This window comes from Leucoraja erinacea, chromosome 38 (genome assembly GCF_028641065.1).
Source record: "Leucoraja erinacea ecotype New England chromosome 38, Leri_hhj_1, whole genome shotgun sequence".
NCBI lineage: Eukaryota > Metazoa > Chordata > Chondrichthyes > Rajiformes > Rajidae > Leucoraja > Leucoraja erinaceus.
In genome coordinates, this window is record NC_073414.1 from 1,650,600 (window position 1) to 1,670,719 (window position 20,120).

The 20,120-nt window shown below is 47.6% G+C and overlaps 1 protein-coding gene across 1 annotated transcript in view; it reads left to right on the plus strand.

Annotated features, from left to right (window-relative positions):
• The window catches only part of LOC129714098 (echinoderm microtubule-associated protein-like 1), a 49,044-nt gene that overhangs the window by 16,219 nt on the left and 12,705 nt on the right, over window positions 1-20,120 (plus strand). The window contains exons 4-14 of the mRNA XM_055663566.1: window positions 2,455-2,584; window positions 4,069-4,218; window positions 6,733-6,802; window positions 8,449-8,559; window positions 9,774-9,869; window positions 11,329-11,463; window positions 12,037-12,136; window positions 12,869-13,023; window positions 14,704-14,829; window positions 15,809-15,940; window positions 19,802-19,961. Coding sequence (XP_055519541.1) covers window positions 2,455-2,584; window positions 4,069-4,218; window positions 6,733-6,802; window positions 8,449-8,559; window positions 9,774-9,869; window positions 11,329-11,463; window positions 12,037-12,136; window positions 12,869-13,023; window positions 14,704-14,829; window positions 15,809-15,940; window positions 19,802-19,961 — 1,365 coding nt within the window. The remainder of the gene's footprint in view (window positions 1-2,454; window positions 2,585-4,068; window positions 4,219-6,732; window positions 6,803-8,448; window positions 8,560-9,773; window positions 9,870-11,328; window positions 11,464-12,036; window positions 12,137-12,868; window positions 13,024-14,703; window positions 14,830-15,808; window positions 15,941-19,801; window positions 19,962-20,120) is intronic.

The following is a 20,120-nucleotide window of genomic DNA, read 5'->3' on the forward strand; positions in this document are numbered from 1 at the left end:
ACACGTACACTCACACACACGCACACACGCACACAACACACACACACACACACACACACACACACACACGTACACTCACACACTCACATGCACACAAACACACACACGTACGTACACGTACACTCACACACTCACACACTTGCGTGCACACACACACACGTACGTACACGTACACGTACACTCACACATACTAGAACTGCTGCCTCTTGCTTCATCGATGGTAGCGCAGCAGTAGAGTTGCTTCCTTACAACGAATGCAGCGCCGGAGACACGGGTTCCATCCCGACCTCTTGTGCTGTCTGTACGGAGTTTGCACGTTCTCCCCATGACCTGCGTGGGTTTTCTCCGAGATCTTCGGTTTCTTCCCACACTCCAAAGACGTACTGTACTGTACCGGTTTGTAGGTTAATTGGCTTGGTGTAAATGTAAATTGTCCCTAGTGTGTGTAGGATAGTGTTAGTGTGCGGGGATCGCTGGTCGGCACGGACTCGGTGGGCCGAAGGGCCTGTTTCCGCGCTGTATCTCTAAACTAAGTTAGACTCTGTGGTGTTAACAGTGGCAGGCCACCGCTGATTAACACCACGGCTTTGTATCCGTCTCAGAGCAAACACCACGACAGCTGCAGTATACCTGAAATGGCCACAGCTGCTCCCAATCTGCTGTACATCCCCATGCCATACAGTAAACATACAGTGTCCATAGAAACATAGTAAACAGGTGTAGGAGTAGAGGCCATTCGGCCCTTAGAACCTGCACCACCATTCAATAGAATCACGGCTGATCATCCAACTCAGTATCCTGTACCTGCCTTCTCTCCATACCCCCTGTTTGTGCTTTCTCCCGATGTCCCTTGATTCCGTTAGCCCTAAGAACACTCTCTTGAAAACATCCAGTGAATTGGTCTCCACTACCTTCTGTGGCAGAGAATTCCACAGATTCACAACTCTCAAATCTCTGTTCGTTAACGGTAAATAAATGGAACATGGACTCAAACATAGAAACATAGACAATAGGCGCAGGAGTAGAGGCCATTCAGCCCTTCGAGCCTGCACCATTCGCCATTCAATATGATCATGGCTGATCATCCAACTCAGTATCCTGTACCTGCCTTCTCTCCATACCCCCTGATCCCCTTAGCCACAAGGGCCACATCTAACTCCCTCTTAAATATAGCAATAATATTTAGAAGCCAGGTTTTATAGATGCCCAACGTGTGGGAGGTGGTGTATCAATGTGGGGGCAACACATCACCCGTGGTCAATTGGGGAACCAATCTCCACATTTCTGTTGGGTTATGTGTCTTGTAATGATGGATGGGATTTATATAGCGCCTTTCTAGAATACTCAAGGTGCTTCACATCGCATTATTCATTCACTCCTCAGTCACACTCGGTGGTGGTGAGCTACTTCTGTAGCCACAGCTGCCCTGGGGCAGGCTGACGGAAGCGTGGCTGCTAATCTGCGCCTACGGCCCCTCCGACCACCACCAATCACTCACACACATTCAAGTCAAGTCTAGTTTATTTGTCACATACGCATACGAGATGTGCAGTGAAATGAAAGTGGCAATGCTCGCGGACTTTTGTGCAAAAAGACAAACAACCAACCAACCAAACAAATTATAAACACAATCATAACACACATATTCTTTTACATAATAAATAATGGAAGGAAAAACGTTCAGTAGAGTAAGTCCCTGGCGAGATAGGCGTTTACAGTCCGAATTGCCTCTGGGAAGAAACTCCTTCTCAACCTCTCCGTTCTCACCGCATGGCAACGGAGGCGTTTGCCTGACCGTAGCAGCTGGAACAGTCCGTTGCAGGGGTGGAAGGGGTCTCCCATGATTTTATTTGCTCTGGAGTTGCACCTCCTGTTGTATAGTTCTTGCAGGGGGGTGAGTGAAGTTTCACACAGGCCCACTGCATAGTGGCCAACACCAAATCTCGGTGGTGGAGGACCACAGTCCAGGCTCCTTCTGCTGCTACATATTGGGGGACAGGATATGGTGGAGACGCCCCTCAAATGAGGAAAGGGGTGTCGCGGTGTCGTGGGTTAGGGGGAGAATGGGGTGGAGAGGAAAGATAGATCAGCCATGATTGAATGAGGTGCTTACATTTGAGGTGGACAAAAGTGCTGGAGAAACTCAGCGGGTGCAGCAGCATCTAGGGAGCGAAGGAAATAGGCAACGTTTCGGGCCGAAAACCAAAGGAAATAGGCAACATTTCGGGCCGAAAACCAAAGGAAATAGGCAACGTTTCGGGTCGAAACCCGAAGGGTTTCGGGCCGAAACGTTGCCTATTTCCTTCGCTCCATAGATGCTGCTATAGTTGCCTATTTCCTTCACTCCATCGATTTTCCAGCATCTGCAGTTCCTTCTCAAACAACCGTGTTTCTATTTGGGACCCAACTTGGGTCCATGCCTCTCACTTGTGTGTGTTGTCCTGTGCCTTGCAGAAGATGGCTACGTGAAGATGTTTCTACGTGGGCGTCCCGTCACCATGCACATGCCCCAAGCGCTGATGGCATCCTACAAGCTCCAGGCCACCAGTGAACTACCAGCCCACAAGCTGAAGATGGAATGGGTGTATCCTCTAGAGTCCCATTCACAAACCTTCCCTTCTGCATTTGACCCCATCGGGGGATGATACGTGACTGTCGAGTTATTCCTTATTAACATTATTTTCCCCCCAACCACTGTTTGAACAGGTTTCCTGGATTTAGCAGCAGAGTGTAAAAGGCTATCTTATCCTAGAATTAAGAGTCAGTGTATCTAGTTGCCTCTACATGTGCGGGGCACCTCCACTCTTTGCAGACAGACAACACCTGTGGTCTGGATTAGAAACACAGAAACATAGACAATAGGTGCAGGAGTAGAGGCCATTCGGCCCTTCGAGCCTGCACCGCCATTCAATATGATCCTGGCTGATCATCCAACTCAGTATCCTGTACCTGCCTTCTCTCCATACCCCCTGATCCCTTTAGCCACAAGGCCCACATCTAACTCCCTCTTAAATATAACCAATGAACTGTGGCCTCAACTACCTTCTGTGGCAGAGAGTTCCACAGATTCACCACTCTCTGTGTGGGAAAAAAATGTTTTTCTCATCTCGGTCCTAAAAGATTTCCCCCTTATCCTTAAACTGTGACCTCTTGTTCTGGACTTCCCCAACATCGGGAACAATCTTCCTGCATCTAGCCTGTCCAACCCCTTAAGAATTTTGTAAGTTTCTATAAGACCCCCCCTCAATCTTCTGAATTCCAGCGTGTACAAGCCGAGTCTATCCAGTCTTTCTTCATATGAAAGTCCTGACATCCCTGGAATCAGTCTGGTGAACCTTCTCTGTACTCCCTCTATGGCAAGAATGTCTTTCCTCAGATTAGGAGGCCAAAACTGTACGCCATACTCCAGGTGTGGTCTCGCCAAGACCCTGTACAACTGCAGTAGAACCTCCCTGCTCCTATAATCAAATACTTTTGAACAGGTTCCTGGATTTAGTAGCAGAGTGTAAAAGGCTATTTTATCCTAGAAATAATAGTCGGTGTATCTAGTTGCCTCTACATGTGAGGGGTACCTCCATTCTTTGCAGACAGACAACACCTGTGGTCTGGATTAGAAACATAGAAAGATAGGTGCAGGAGTAGGCCATTCGGCCCTTCGAGCCAGACCCGCCAGGCTGATTATGAGGATCCAGGGACCTTGTGAGACTGACCGCTCATAGATTACCAGTTGAAGTGGGGTTTATATGGTTTATGTACATATTGGAGAAATTGGTTCCATTATAATGGTCTATTCTATCCGCTTCAGACATCACCCGTAGTCAGGATCGAACCTGAGACTCTGGCTCTGTGGGGCAGCAACTCTACCACTGCGCCACCGTGCCAGTTAAAGTGTTTGTTGTGGTTTCAGTAAGTGGGCGTTTGCCCTGTGATTAGAAACATAGAAACATTCGGCCCTTCGAGCCTGCACCATTCGCCATTCAATATGATCATGGCTGATCATCCAACTCAATATCCCGTACCCGCCTTACCATCGGTCAGTCTATGTTTGGCCTTAATCAGCCCCTCCAGGTACGGGTACCGTGGGCGCGACTGTCGTTCCAACCTGTATCTCCTGCCGACCGGAGAGATTGTTTACTTCATTGCATCGGTGGTGGTGCTGTACAACGTTGAGGAGCAGCAACAACGTCACTATCTTGGGCATAACGATGATGTAAAATGGTGAGTATCCTCGGCTGTGTCTTTCACTGTCATACTGCCAGAAGGGATAGTAGCAGAATTAGGCCATTTGGCCCATCGAGTCTACTCCACTAGATCCTGATTACTAGTGCTGTCTGTACCAAGCTTGTACGTTCTACATGTGACTGTGTGGGTTTCCTCCAGGAGCTCTGGTTTCCTCCCACATTCCAGGTTCGTAGATCAATTGGCTTCTGTAAATTGTTCCTAGTGTCATGTCATGTGATAGGAGCAGAAATAGGGCCATTCGGCCCATCGAGTCTACTCCGCCATTCAATCGTGGCTGATCTATCTCTCCCACCTAACCCCATTCTCCTGCCTTCTCCCCATAACCCCTGACACCCGTACTGATCAAAAATCTATCTATCTGCATTAAAAATATCCACTGACCTGGCCTCCACAGCCGTCTGTGGCAAAGAATTCCATAGATTCACCACCCTCTGACTAAAGAAATGTAGACTCAAAAAGCTGGAGTCACTCAGCGGGACAGGCAGCATCTCAGGAGAGAAGGAATGGGTGACGTTTCGGGTCGAGACCCTTGTGGCTGAAGGGCCTGTTCCTCTCCTGTGTTACTCAATGTGCAATACTCGGTGGGGAATATTGAGGCTGTTACATAGGACCTGACCCTCAATGTCCAGTGTCCAGCAGGGGCCCAAAACCCTGGTATATTCATTCACACAGTAGGGGGACACAGTGGCACAGCAGGTAGAGCTGCTGCCTTCCAGCACCAGAGCCCCAGGTTCAATCCTGACTACGGGTGCTGTCTGTACGAGGTTTGTACATTCTCCCTATAACTGCATGGGTTTCCTCCAGGTGCTCCGGTTTCCTCCCACAATCCAAAGATGTGCAGGTTTGTAGGTTAATTGGCTTCAGTAGATGATAAATCGTCCCTAGTGTGTAGGATGGTGCTAGTGTACTGGTCAGCATGACCTCAGTGGGCCGAAGGGCCTGTTTCCGCACTGTATCTCTATAGTACAGTCCAGAATCAGATTCCTAGTGTCCAGTTTACAGCAGCACCATTCATTGTGGCCCTTCTACAGATCCTGTACGGAGCTCGAGGGTGTCCCTGAGCACAAACTCCTGAACCATAGAATGTGCAGGAAAACCATCTACTCCTCAATATTTACAGTCAGAGTGATACAGCATGGAAACAGGCCCTTCGGCCCAACTTGCCCACACCGGCCAACATGCCCCAGCTACACTAGTCCCACTTGCCTGCGTTTGGTCCATATCCCTCCAAACCAGTCCTATCCATGTACCTGTCCAACTGTTTTTTAAACATTGGGATAGTCCCAGCCTCAGCTACCTCCTCTGGCAGCTGGTTCCATACACCCACCACCCTCTGTGTGAAAACGTTACCCCTCAGATTCCTATTAAATCTTTTCCCCTTCACCTTGAACCCATGTCCTCTGGTCCTCGATTCCCCTACTCTGGGCAAGAGACTCAGTGTGTCTACCCGATCTATTCCACTCATTATTTTGTACACCTCTATAAGATCACGCCTCATCCTCCTGCGCTCCAAGGAATAGTCCCAGCCTGCTCAACCTCTCCCTGGCAACATCCTCGTAAATCTCTATACCCTTTCCAGCCTTAGAAACATAGAAAATAGGTGCAGGAGTAGGCCATTCGGCCCTTCGAGCCAGCACCGCCATTCATTGTGATCATTCCCCCCCATGTCCCTTGACCCCACTAAACCCTAGAGCCCTATCTAACTCAATCTAACTATCTTATCTACCTTGCCCTGGAAGACCAGCTAGTTTAAGGCATATCAGTGCATTGAGTATAGAAGTTGGGATGTAATGTTAAAATTGTACAAGGCATTGGTGAGGCCAATTCTGGAGTATGGTGTACAATTTTGGTTGCCTAATTATAGGAAGGATGTCAACAAAATAGAGAGAGTACAGAGGAGATTTACTAGAATGTTGCCTGGGTTTCAGCAACTAAGTTACAGAGAAAGGTTGAACAAGTCAGGGCTTTATTCTTTGGAGCGCAGAAGGTTAAGGGGGGGACTTGATAGAGGTTTTTAAAATGATGAGAGGGATAGACAGAGTTGACGTGGACAAGCTTTTCCCACTGAGAGTAGGGAAGATTCAAACAAGGGGACATGACTTGAGAATTAAGGGACTGAAGTTTAGGGGTAACATGAGGGGGAACTTCTTTACTCAGAGAGTGGTAGCTGTGTGGAATGAGCTTCCAGTGAAGGTGGTGGAGGCAGGTTCGTTTTTATCATTTAAAAATAAATTGGATAGTTATATTGATGGGAAGGGAATGGAGGGTTATGGTCTGAGCGCAGGTAGATGGGACTAGGGGAGATTATGTGTTCGGCACGGACTAGAAGGGTCGAGATGGCCTGTTTCCGTGCTGTAATTGTTATATGGTTATATTATATCAACGTGCGTTGAGTTTTGAGCAGATGCCTTGATCCTGGTTTCTATTTTGAAAGTGGAACACAAAGCCAAATATAATGACTCATCTTCTTCTTCCTGATGTGTTTCTCAGCCTCGCGGTTCACCCTGATAGAGTCACCATGGCGACTGGGCAGGTGACAGGAACCACGAAAGATGGAAAGGTACGATGTATGATGTTTATTCAAATTCTCACTTAGTCAGTCAAACGCAGAATTAAAAGCAGAAAAAAAAATAAAAAATTGCCTTCTCCCATACTGCTCCCAAAACCCCAGATCCCGGCCTGATTTGGTTCTTGGTTTCCTGTAGAAAGAATGGTCAGTCAAAACAAGCTGGTGGTCTCGGTGTGGTGAGGCCGGGCAGGAAGGGTGGACGATACACAGTCTGCGTAGTTAAGGGGCAGTCCCACTTGGGATACCTAATCCATGAGTTTGCCCTCGACTCGTATTCGCAGCATGGTCGACATGAGGTCTTTGTAATTTTTGGCTATATTTAAGAGGAAGTTAGATGTGGCCCTTGTGGCTAAGGGGATCAGGGGGTATGGAGAGAAGGCAGGTACAGGATACTGAGTTGGATGATCAGCCATGATCATATTGAATGGCGGTGCAGGCTCGAAGGGCCGAATGGCCTACTCCTGCGCCTAATTTCTATGTTTCTATGAAACTCTCCTTCATGCTCGAGAGTGGTCTCCGCGCGTACTCGAGGCCTCAGCTAGGTCGCGGCGTATTTATTCAACATGTTAAAAATGCCCACGAGTAAAAAAAGGTCGCCATGGAAAAAATGGATACTTCTTTTACTCGTAGGTTTAGTCGTAGTAGGTCGGCATGTTAGTCATAAGTAATCGAGGAAGGTAGTCTTAGATAGTCTTCATCATAGTTGAAGGGAGGTCGAAGGAGGTCGTCCACTAATAGCTCTCCACTATTCGGTGACCAATTTTCCCGAAGTTAGTTGTGGCTAGTTGAAGGAGGTCTTCAACATAGTTGAAGCTGGTCTTCAACATAGTTGAAGGAGGTCTTCAACATGTCATTTTAATAAATTCTTCTAAACTCGCCAATTAGGTTGCCCAAGTGGGACAGCCCCTTTAGGTGAACTTTTTTTGGAAGGTTAATTCAATCATGAGGGGAATAGATGGTGTAATCTTAGTTAATTGTAGTCTATTAGACAGAATTACTGTTACAATTAGTAGTTATATAATTACAATAGTATCATTGCTGGTAGACAAAAATGCTGGAGAAACTCAGCGGGCGAAGCAGCATCTATGGAGCGAAGGAATAGGTGACGTTTTGGGTCGAGACCCTGTTACTCCAGTATTTTGTGTCTATCCACTGAGCGCTCTCCCCTCCCTGATGGACATCTACACCTCCCGCTGCCTTAGCAGGGCAAAGAAGATCATCAAGGACAGCTCCCATCCTGCGTTTGGACTGTTCGACCTGCTGCCCTCTGGAAGGCGCTATAGGTGCATCAAATCCAGGACAAACAGACTCAGGAATAGTTGCTTTCCGAGAATTATATCTACTATAAATTCAAATTCACACATGCACTGACTACACCGCCCAACACGGACTTCCATCTGTATATATGTATATATGTATGTAGCGCCGCAGAATGTGTGCACCTATTTCCCCCCCCCATCTCCCTTCTGTTTTTTGTTTTTTGTGCTAAATTGTATGTATGCACTGAGTACGAGCAGCTTTCAGTTTCACTGTACATGTATAGTGACAATAAATGTCATATCTATATCTATATCTATCAAGTGTTCTTCTCCTGTATTCTCCATTGAAGAATGTTTTTTTCTTTCCACTTCTCTCAGCAACTCCCACCGCACGTGCGAGTCTGGGATTCCGTCAGCCTCAACACTTTGCACGTGATTGGATCTGGGTTCTTTGACCGAGGCATTTCGTGCGTTTCCTTCTCCAAATCGGTGAGTTCTTTATTTTTCTTTCGCTGGAACACTGTATGAGGACTTTGTCAAAAATGTAGGAACTGCAGATGCTGGTTTACCTAGAGCAGATACAAAATGGGTCAGGCAGCATCCCAGGAGAACGTGGATAGGTGACGTTTCAGGTCGGGACCCTCCTTTAGACAGGCAGTGTGATGAAGGGTCCAGGTGTGAAGTGTCACCTATCCATGTTCTTCACAGATGCTGCCTGACCCGCTGAGTTACTCCAACACTCTGTGAAACGTCACCTATCCATGTTCTCCACAGATGCTGCCTGACCCACTGAGTTATGGTGCAGCAGCATCTATGGAGCTCAGGAAATAGGCAACGTTTCAGGCTGAAACCCTTCTGGAAATAGGCAACGTTTCGGGCCGAAACCCTTCCGGGTTTCGGCCCGAAACGTTGCCTATTTCCTTAGCTCCAGAGATGCTGCTGCACCCGCTGAGTTACTCCAGCACTCTGTGAAACGTCACCTATCCAGGTTCTCCACAGATGCTGCCTGACCCGCTGAGTTATTCCAGCACTCTGTGAAACGTCACCTATCCATGTTCTCCACAGATGCTGCCTGACCCGCTGAGTTACTCCAGCACTCTGTGAAACGTCACCTATCCATGTTCTCCACAGATGCTGTCTGACCCGCTGAGTTACTCCAGCACTCTGTGAAACGTCACCTATCCATGTTCTCCACAGATGCTGCCTGACCCGCTGAGTTACTCCAGCACTCTGTGAAACGTCACCTATCCACATTCTCCACAGATGCTGCCTGACCCGCTGAGCCACTTTTCGTTTAGTTTAGAGACACAGCGCGGAAACAGGCCCTTCAGCCCACTGAGTCCACACCAACCAGCGATCCCCGAACATTAACACTATCCTACACCCACCAGGGACAATTATTATATTTAACCAAGCCAATTAACCTACAAACCTGTACGCCTTTGGAGTGTGGGAGGAAACGGAAGATCTCGGAGAAAACCCACGCAGGTCACGGGGAGAACGTGCAAACTCCAACATGGTTTCCATTCATACTATTGTAAATACATTGAACTGACTTCTAAATATTTTAAGCATTCAGTGCTGGACTGCTGGTAAATGGGGATGGACAATAGCTGGTGGCTGGAAGCAGTGGATGAATGATTAATGCACTAAGAATATGTTTGGTGAGCCTTGCACTCACATGATGTTTGTTCATTTCACAGAATGGGGGGTCGCATCTGTGTGCCGTGGATGACTCCAACGAACATGTCCTCTCTGTGTGGGACTGGCAGAAAGAGGCAAAGCTGGCAGAGGTCAAGGTGAGACGGGCACTCACCACGTTATATTCAATTATAGAAGCATAGAAAATAGGTGTAGGAGGAGGCCATTCGGCCCTTCGAGCCAGCACTGCCATTCATTGTGATCATGGCTGATCATCCCCTATCAATAACCCGTGCCTGCCTTCTCCTCATATCCCTTTGCGCCCCACCCAAGGTTTCTGAGCAGTTCCCGGAGGTTTATGTCAGTCTCCTTACCTGCTTCCACTACCTGCAACCTCCGGCAACCACCTGCAACCTCCGGGAACCGCACGGAAACCTTGGGTGGGGCGCAAAGTCTCCACAGGTTTCCGTTCAGGTTTCCTAAGTGGGACAGGGGCATAATAAGGGGTTGTAACATCCAGTCCTACTAATCGGTCAGACGAAGTTTGCCTTCTGGTGTAGATTGTTGAGCAGACTGAATGGAATTTGTACGTTGAGTTCTAACCCCTGCAGAGTTGCACACCACGCTGGTACACAGAGTTGCACACCACGCTGGTACACAAGAAACCTGTGGGTGCTGAATTATTTGGTTTGCTACGTTCCACTTGATCGCCTGAGACAAACTTGTTGCTAACCAGCCAACTGCATACACTCCGTGAGAATAAATAATGGAATGTATTGGATCTTGCTGAATAACCAAATGATTAATATCTTATTTGCATAAAGGCAAAGCTTACCGAACACAATGGCATAAATCAATGTGTGGCAATCATGAGAGATGACTGGTTTTGTACGCAACCTGCTCTGTAGAATACACCATGTGAAAACTTAGTGTGATGTTAGGAAGGAATTGAACACCGCTCCACTTTTGCCCGAATAAGTTCATAAGTTAGAGGAGTCATTCGGCCCATTAAGTCTACTCCGCCATCCAATACAAGGCTGGGGTGGGAGATTGCAACCTTCACTTGGGGAAGCCAGGATTGGGAATTACTCCAGTAGACTGAGCGGGTGGGCAGATTGGACTTTGGAAATGGCACTAAAATATGGCGACGCTTGCAAGTGTGAATACGTAAATCATTGTACCGTGAGTTGCACATGTGACAAATGGACCCCCCCTTGGACCACTGTAGCGAACATCAAGATTCCTGGTTAGCATTGATTCAGGGGGTATGAGGACATTTTGTTGGTTCACATGCTTGATCAATGGTGTTGTATCATTCTGTCTGAAGAAGGGTTTCGGCCCAAAACGTTGCCTATTTCCTCTGCTCCATAGATGCCGCTGCACCCGCTGAGTTTCTCCAGCATTTGTTCTACCTACATTAATGTTTTATTATTATTAATGTTTAGTGTTTTCTGAGTCATTCGTAACTGTCACTGTATGTGTCATGTTGTTACTTGTGGGCGGAGCACCAAGGCAAATTCCTTGTATGTGAATACTTGGCCAATAAACGTACTTACTTACTTTAGTTCCAGTATTGAGGCCTCTGTCTGAACCTACTTTGTTTTTTCCATGTTGCAGTGTTCCAATGAGTCCGTGCTGGCCGTGAACTTCCACCCAACCGAAGCCAATCTCATCGTTACTTGTGGAAAATCACATATTTTCTTTTGGACGATGGAAGGCAACACTCTGTCCAAGAGGCAGGGCATTTATGAGGTGAGGTCAGTGGTTCTACACATCTTGAGTGGGGCCGAGGGGACGATGATAGAGAAGGTCTCTTGATTGGATTGGATGGATCCAACTGAAGCTACTCGGAGTCAAAGTGTCACACCGTGTGGAAGCAGGCCCTTCGTCCCAAGTTGCCCATGCTGACCACCTTTTGTCTCCCTATCCCTGTCCTTTCCATGAATCTGGCAAAAAGCCCCTGTCCCACGATGCGAGTTTACCGAGCTCTCCCGAGTTTAAAAAAAAAAAAAAAAAAAAATCAAACTCATCACCAGTATTTTTTTAACTCTTGGACATTTTTCACACTGTTGAAAAAAACTTCACGAGTTTACCGCGTTCCCCAGGTTCCTGCCGTTAGCGTTACGAGCCGCTACGTGGCATCCCCGAGCTCCGACGTACCCGCTACGCACATTCTACATACTTACCATGAGTTTGATTTTTTTTTTTTAAACTCGGGCGAGATGAACTGTATGTGGTTTGCTCTTTGCCAGAGCCTCCGTTAGACAAATAGCCTGCGAGACGTTATGATTTAAACCTGTGTGTTTTTAAAAATTGTTTTCTCAGAAACAAGAAAAACCCAAGTACGTTCTGTGTTTGGCTTTCTCCGAGAACGGGGATGTGATCACGGGAGACTCCAGCGGCAACCTGGTTATCTGGGGAAAAGGTGAGGACATTGCTGCCATTCGGCTTGTCACATTATTAATATCCAGGACCCACTTTCCCATTCTCAACTTGCCGAATGCATCAACGTTAATAATAATAATAATAACTTTATTTATAAAGCGCTTTTAGACAACATCAGTTACCACAAAGTGCTGTACATGGGAAGTCAACAAAAAGTTATTACAAACTACTAAAACCATTAAGACGACAGGACTATAAAAACAGTAAAAAATTAAAAGACATTAAAAGCACTAAAACAGGAACAAAGTCTCAGCCAGTGTCGAAAGCCAGTGAATAAAAGTGAGTTTTTAGGGAGGATTTAAAGATGGACAGTGAAGGGGCCTGTCTGATCTGCAGCGGCAAGGTGTTCCAGAGTGCCGGGGCAGCAACAGAAAAGGCTCTATCCCCTCTGAGCTTCCACTTAGACCTTGGTACCTCAAGGAGCAGCTGATCCGCTGACCTGAGGCACCGGGTAGGACGTTCAACGATAGACCTGGATAGACTAAGTCTGTTGAAGAGTCTCGACCCGAAACGTCGCCAATTCCTTCTCTCCATAGATGCTGCCTGACCCACTGAGTTTCTCCAGCATCTGCAGTTCTTTCTTAAACATTACATTTGGAGGATGGAGTTGGTGTTTTCTCTAGATATCATTCGGTCACAGTTTTGTTTACATCACGTTGTGTAACTTCTCAGATACTTGATTCCAATCACATCTCGGTACGTCTTTGTGCAGGAACAAACCGGATCAGCTCTGCTGTGCAGGGGGCTCACGATGGAGGTGTATTCAGTCTCTGCGTACTGAACGATGGCACCCTGGTGTCGGGAGGAGGGAAGGATCGGAAAGTCATCCTCTGGGACAGGCACTACCACAAGGTCCAGGAGACAGAGGTGAATAGCAAGTTCCGTGGAAGAATTACAAATCCCCAAGGAACCGCAGATGCTGCAATCTTGCGAAGTGTTGTAACTGGTGGAGCTGCTGCCTCACAGCGCCAGGGATCCGGGTTTGGTCCTGACCTCGGGTGCTGTCTATGTGGAGTTTACACACTCTCCCTGTGACCCTGTGAGTTTCATCACACATCCCCAAAGTGTGCGGCTTTGTAAGTCAAGTTTGTTTGTAAATTGCCCCAAGTGTGTAACATAGAAACATAGAAATTAGGTGCAGGAGTAGGCCATTCGGTCCTTCGAGCCTGCACCGCCATTCAATATGATCATGGCTGATCATCCAACTCAGTATCCTGTACCTGCCTTCTCTCCATACCCCCTGATCCCCTTAGCCACAAGGGCCACATCTAACTCCCTCTTAAATATAGCCAATGAACTGGCCTCAACTACCCTCTGTGGCAGAGAGTTCCAGAGATTCACCACTGTGTAGGGGGGAGTGGATGCTTAAATGGGACCTACAGTTTATGAACGGATGATCAGCAGGGACACGATGGGCTGAAGGGCCTGTTTCAATGCTGCATCTCCCAATTAATCTCTATCCTATAAAGGCTCTCTGGAGGGATTGCCCAGGAAGTTGCCCCTTGACCCTGGCAGTGGGCATTGTGCCAGCAGGGTTTATAAAGGGAACTAGGAGAAGATTCCAGCTGGGAGCCAAGTTCCTGCCATTTCACCGAACATTTGCCCTCAGTCCTCCCAAGACCTACTGGATCTCCCAGCTGCTAACCATTTTAATTCCCCTTCCCATTGCCAAACTGACCTTCCTGTCCTGGACCTCCTCCACTGTCAGAGTGAGGCCAAACGCTAACTGGAGGACCAGCCCCTCGTGTTCAGCTTGGGTAGCTAACACCCCAGCAGCATGATCATTGAATTCTCCAATTTTAGGAGTCACGGTGGCGCAGCGGTAGAGTTACTGCCTCAGAGTGCCAGAGACCCTAGTTCGATCCTGACCATGGGCGCTGTCTGTACGGAGTTTGCACGTTCTCCCCGTGACCTGCGTGGGTTTTCTTTGAGATCTTCGGTTTCCTCCCACACTCCAAAGACGTACAGGTTTGTAGGTTAATTGGCTTGGTATAAAAACAAATGTTAAAAAATTGTACCTAGCGTGTGTGTGTAGGATAGTGTTAGTGTGCAGGGATCGCTGGTCGGCGCGGACTAGTTGGGCCGAAGGGCCTGTTCCGTGCTGTATCTCTAAACTAAAGTTCAAAACCCTCCCTCTCTCTATCTTCTACTACTCGTAAACCCTAGAGAGGTCAGCCCTTTGAATCACTTCCCTCTGGAAGGCGACTCCGGACTGTCAAAGCTGCCACAGCCAGACAGCTTTTTTCCACGAGTAGTTGCTCTACACAACAGCGAAAAATCTGTAGCCTCCCTTTGATCTGGTATTTTGTTGGTTCACATGCTTGATCAATGGTGTTTTATCATTAATGTTTTATTATTATTAATGTTTAGTGTTTACGGAGTCATTCGTAACTGTCACTGTATGTGTCATGTTGTTACTTGTGGGCGGAGCACCAAGGCAAATTCCTTGTATGTGAATACTTGGCCAATGAACCTACTTAACTTATTTACCTAAATCTTGCGGCAGAATTGTTTGCTTGTTTGACGTTTCCTGTGGGAATATCGCAGGTCCCGGAAGCCTTTGGGCCAGTCCGAACGATCGCAGAAGGGAAAAATGATGGTCTGTTCATCGGAACGACACGGAACTGCATTCTCCAAGGCACCTTGAGTGGAGGATACTGCCCCATTGTACAGGTATAGCAACCCACACCTCCGCTCTGCCCAGGTACCCTGCAATCCCATGCTACCCGTTCCATGGCCGACTAAACCGTCTACCCCACCTGGTTCGCCAGGTGAGGAGGGGGGGCTGTGGACCCCCAGCAGGACCAAAGACAGGATTTGTCAAAGGTTGATACTAAGAGGACATGATTTGAGAATTAAGGGATAAAAGTTTAGGGGTAACATGAGGGGGAACTTCTTTACATAGAAACATAGAAATTAGGTGCATCAATGTGATCATGGCTGATCATCCACAATCAGTACCCCGTTCCTGCCTTCTCCCCATATCCCCCGACTCCGCTATCTTTAAGAGCCCTATCTAGCTCTCTCTTGAAAGCATCCAGAGAACACACAGAGCTGTATTAATTATACAAACATAGAAAATAGGTGCAGGAGTAGAGGCCATTCGGCCCTTCGAGCCTGCACCGCCATTCAATATGATCACGGCTGGTCATCCAACTCGGTATCCCATCCCCTGCCTTCTCTCCATACCCCCTGATCCCCTTAGCCACAAGGGCCACATCTAACTCCCTCTTAAATATAGCCAATGAACTGTGGCCTCGACTACCCTCTGTGGCAGAGAGTTCCAGAGATTCACCACTCTCTGTGTGAAAAAAGTTCTTCTCATCTCGGTTTTAAAGGATTTCCCCCTTATCCTTAAGCTGTGACCCCTTGTCCTGGACTTCCCCAACATCGGGAACAATCTTCCTGCATCTAGCGAGAGAGAGTGGTAGCTGTGTGGAATGAGCTCCCAGTGGAAGTGGTGGAGGCCGGCAGGTTCGATTCTATCATTTAAAAATAAATTGGATAGGTATATGGACGGGAAAGGAATGGAGGGTTACGGGCTGAGTGCAGGTAGATGGGGCTAGGTGAGAGTAAGTGTTCGGCACGGACTAGAAGGGCCGAGTGGCCTGTTTCCGTGCTGTAATTGTTATATGGCTAACTTGTGTTGCAGGGTCATACGGACGAACTGTGGGGATTGGCAGCTCACCCGAGCGAGGACAGGTTTGTAACATGTGGACACGACAAGCTCGTTCATTACTGGGACCCGTCCTCACACCAGCCCGTTTGGACCAAGTGCCTGGACGTAAGTTGGGGGCAAAAAATCTCATCTCTGCAAATTTAAAAACATTTAGCTGCTTGTTAAGGGCCTGTCCCACTTAGGTGATTTTTTTTGGCGACTGCCGGCACCCGTCATAGTCTCAGCAGGTCTCCGAACATTTTCAACATGTTGAAAATCCAGCGGCGACCCAAACAAGGTACGACTCTTTGGGCGACTACTCACGACCGTACAGGCTTCACCCCGCGACATGTCGCCTGTACGGTCGTGAGTCGTCTCCTCAGTCGCCCAAAGAGTCGTAGCGTCTTTCTGGTCACCGCTGGATTTTCAACATGTTGAAAATGTTCGGCGACCTATGATGGATGCCGGCAGTCGCCTGTAAAGGTTGCGTAAGTGGGACATGCCCATAAACACTAATTACCCTGTCCCACGGTACGAGTTCATTCCAAGAGCTCTCCCAAGTTTGCCCCGATTCGAACTCGGAGATTTACGGTAATGGCCACTCGTCAGTACTCGGGGCTCTCGTGGACATTTTTCATCATGTTGAAAAATCTTCACCAGTCTTCCCGTGCTTACCTGCCGTTAGCGAGTCTTCCCGAGTACCTGCCTTTAGCACTAAGAGACGTCCCCGAGCTCCGACGTACCGGCTACGTTCATTCTCCGTGCTTACCACGAGTTTGATTTTTTTAAACTTGGGATAGCTTGGAATGAACTTGCACCTTGGGACAGGGCCATTAGTGACGTCCTTAAGCATTGTCGGGGTCTGAGAGAGATGCAGCATGGATATGGGACCAGCAACAATATTAAACTAGGGAGATACACTCATTGGTTGATACTTTATTGTCACATGTACTTGGAGCAGTGAGACTTTATTTGCATACAATACATAATTATGCAAGAGTGTCCACGTAGGCACTGACAAAATTAGAAATGTATTCTATATAATCCCTCTTTGTTGTGACAACAACTGGAATAGCTGAGCGTGGGTTCGAACCAGCGGCTCGTGGGTTGTGCACCAGCTTGGTGCTTTATTTCAGACTTCCAGCATCTGCGGGGTTTCATTTACCCAAGAGGTGTTTCGATTCTTTGAAAGAAAAAGGGCTAAATATATCACCTATTCCTTCTCTCCAGAGATGCTGCCTGTCCCGCTGAGTTACTCCAGCTTTTTGTGTCTACCTTCGATTTAAACCAGCATCTGCAGTTCCTTCCCACACATTGATTCTAACATATTTGCTTTTCATGAGATAGAAACATAGAAAATAGGTGCAGGAGTAGAGGCCATTCGGCCCTTCGAGCCTGCACCATTCACCATTCAATATGACCATGGCTGATCATCCAACTCAGTATCCTGTTCCTGCCTTCTCTCCATACCCCCTGATCCCTTTAGCCACAAGGGCCACATCTAACTCCTTCTTAAATATAGCCAATGAACTGTGGCCTCAACTACCTTCTGTGGCAGAGAATTCCACAGATTCACCACTCTCTGTGTGAAAAAAAGTTTTCCTCATCTCGGTCCTAAAGGATTTCCCTCTTATCCTTAAACTGTGTGACCCCTTGTTCTGGAGATTATACCTTAAGTAAGTAAGTAAGTAAATTTTATTTATATAGCTCGTTTATGTTTTGTTATTATTAATGTTTAGTGTTTTCTGAGTCATTCGTAACTGTCAGTGTAATGTGTCATGTTGTTACTTGGTGGGTGGAGCACCAAGGCAAATTCCTTGTATGGTACACCAGTCTTGGTGAATACTTGGCCAAATAACTTGGTACTTACTTACTTGCTGGAGTAAAATCAGGAAGGACTTATTGCCATAGAGGGAGTGCAGAGACCACCAGACTGATTCCTGGGATGTCAACCAAAAGTGCTTGGTTTATACTCTCTATAATTTAGAATTGAAGGGGATCTTATAGAAACTTACAAAATTCTTAAGGGGTTGGACGGCTACATCCTGTAGAAGTTTTTTTTTTAAAAGAGATGAGAAGAAAAAAAAGCTATTGATTTGAGGCCAGTTCATCTTTTGTTTAGATGTGGCCCTTGTGGGGGGGGGGGTATGAGAAGGCAGGTAGGGACTGAGGGGATGTTATCAATTGAATCTGTTTACTCCTGCACCTATTGTTTCTAAATTCCTTGACAGGAAATAACAGACTTGCTTAAATCAACTCCCGCTGAAACCAAAGTGCTTTACATAGAATAAATAATTAGGTTTCCGTACATTCCTTATCCCAGTGGGGGGGGGGGGGGGAGCCGTTACAATGGTTTTCAGACTGCACAGGATCAGAGCCAGTCTAAATCCCAGTGGGGCGGTTTAGCCGTTGGATTCAGAGATAAGGCTAAACAGATTCAGATTCAATTTTAACTGTCATTGTCAGTGTACAGTACAGAGACAACGAAATGCATTTAGCATCTCCCTGGAAGAGCGACATAGCAAACGATTTGAATAAATAATAATAAGTGTCCCGGGGGGGGGGGGGGGTGGTGATTGGCAGTCACCGAGGTGCGTTGTTGAGTAGAGTGACAGCCGCCGGAAAGAAGCTGTTCCTCGACCTGCTGGTTCGGCAACGGAGAGACCTGTAGCGCCTCCCGGATGGTAGGAGGGTAAACAGTCCATGGTTGGGGTGAGAGCAGTCCTTGGCGATGCTGAGCGCCCTCCGCAGACAGCGCTTGCTTTGGACAGACTCAATGGAGGGGAGCGTGGAACCGGTGATGCGTTGGGCAATTTTCACCACCCTCTGCAATGCCTTCCGGTCGGAGACAGAGCAGTTGCCATACCATACAGTGATGCAGTTGGTAAGTAAGGATGCTCTCGATGGTGCAGCGGTAGAAGTTCACCAGGATCTGAGGAGACAGATGGACCTTCTTCAGTCTCCTCAGGAAGAAGAGACGCTGATGAGCCTTCTTGATCAGAGTAGAGGTATTGTGGGTCCAAGAAAGGTCATCGGAGATGTTGACTCCCAGGAACCTGAAGCTAGAAACACGTTCCAGGCTGCTGCTCACTGGCAGTGTCGGCAAATAGATCAATTACCGCGGCTCATGTAACAACTTGTCACTAAACACCTCCAAGACCAAGGAGCTGATTATTGACTTCAGGAGGTCCCATAATGGAGAATACGCCCCAATCTCCATCTACGGGGACAGTGTGGAGAGAGTGTCCAGCTTTAAGTTTCTGGGCACTCACATTTCAGAGGACCTCACATGGTCCACCAACACCGCTGCGCTGGTCAAGAAGGCACAGCAACAACTGTTCTTCCTGAGGACATTAAAAAAAGACTGGTCTGCCCCAACAGCTGCTGACAACATTCTACCGCTGCACCACAGAGAGCATATTAACGTATGGCATCTCTGTGTGGTATCTCAGCTGCACGGAGGCGGAGAGGAGAGCTCTTCAGCGCGTCGTCCACAGAGCGCAGAGGATCATTGGGACACAGCTACCAGCCTTGGAGGGCATCTACCACACACGGTGCCTCAGGAAGGCCGTCAGCATCCATAAAGACTCATCACACCCTTGTAACGGACTGTTTGAACTACTTCCCTCCGGCAGACGTTACAAGGCCTTCTACGCCCGAACCTCCAGACTCAGAAACAGCTTAATTTCCAGAGCTATAGCGGCTCTGAACCGGCCCTGCTGAGTGCCCCCCATCCCCCCCTGGACTGTCTCCCTCGGATGGTCACCTCACACAGCTTATTTTTATTCATTTTATTTTTTTGACATCGGATGGAAGCTGCAACTAAATCTCGTTGCACTAATGTGCAATGACAATAAAAGATATTATTATTATTATTATTTCATGCCGGGATGGTGGTGGAAGCAGATATGGTAGTGGTGTGTACGAGGCACATCTTTATACAGGGGTTCCCGTACTAATCAAGAATCTATCTATCTCTGTAAGCAGCTTGTCGGAAAAAAGGTGCATTGCCACCTTGCTCCCTCTGGTGAAAAACTGACATCTCTTTTCTGTCTCAGGTGGATGGTTTTCGATGTCGAGACGAAGGATCTTGTCACCGTTCACACCGACGGAAATGAGAAGCTGTCGGTGATGTGCTATTCACCAGGTATGTGCTGGAGTAACTCAGCGGGTCAGGCAGCATCTGTGGAGAACCTGGATAGGTGACGATTCGGAGTGTGCTGGAGTAATTCAGCGGGTCAGGCAGCATCTGTGGAGAACATGGATAGGTGACGTTTCACAGAGTGCTGGAGTGACTCAGCGGGTC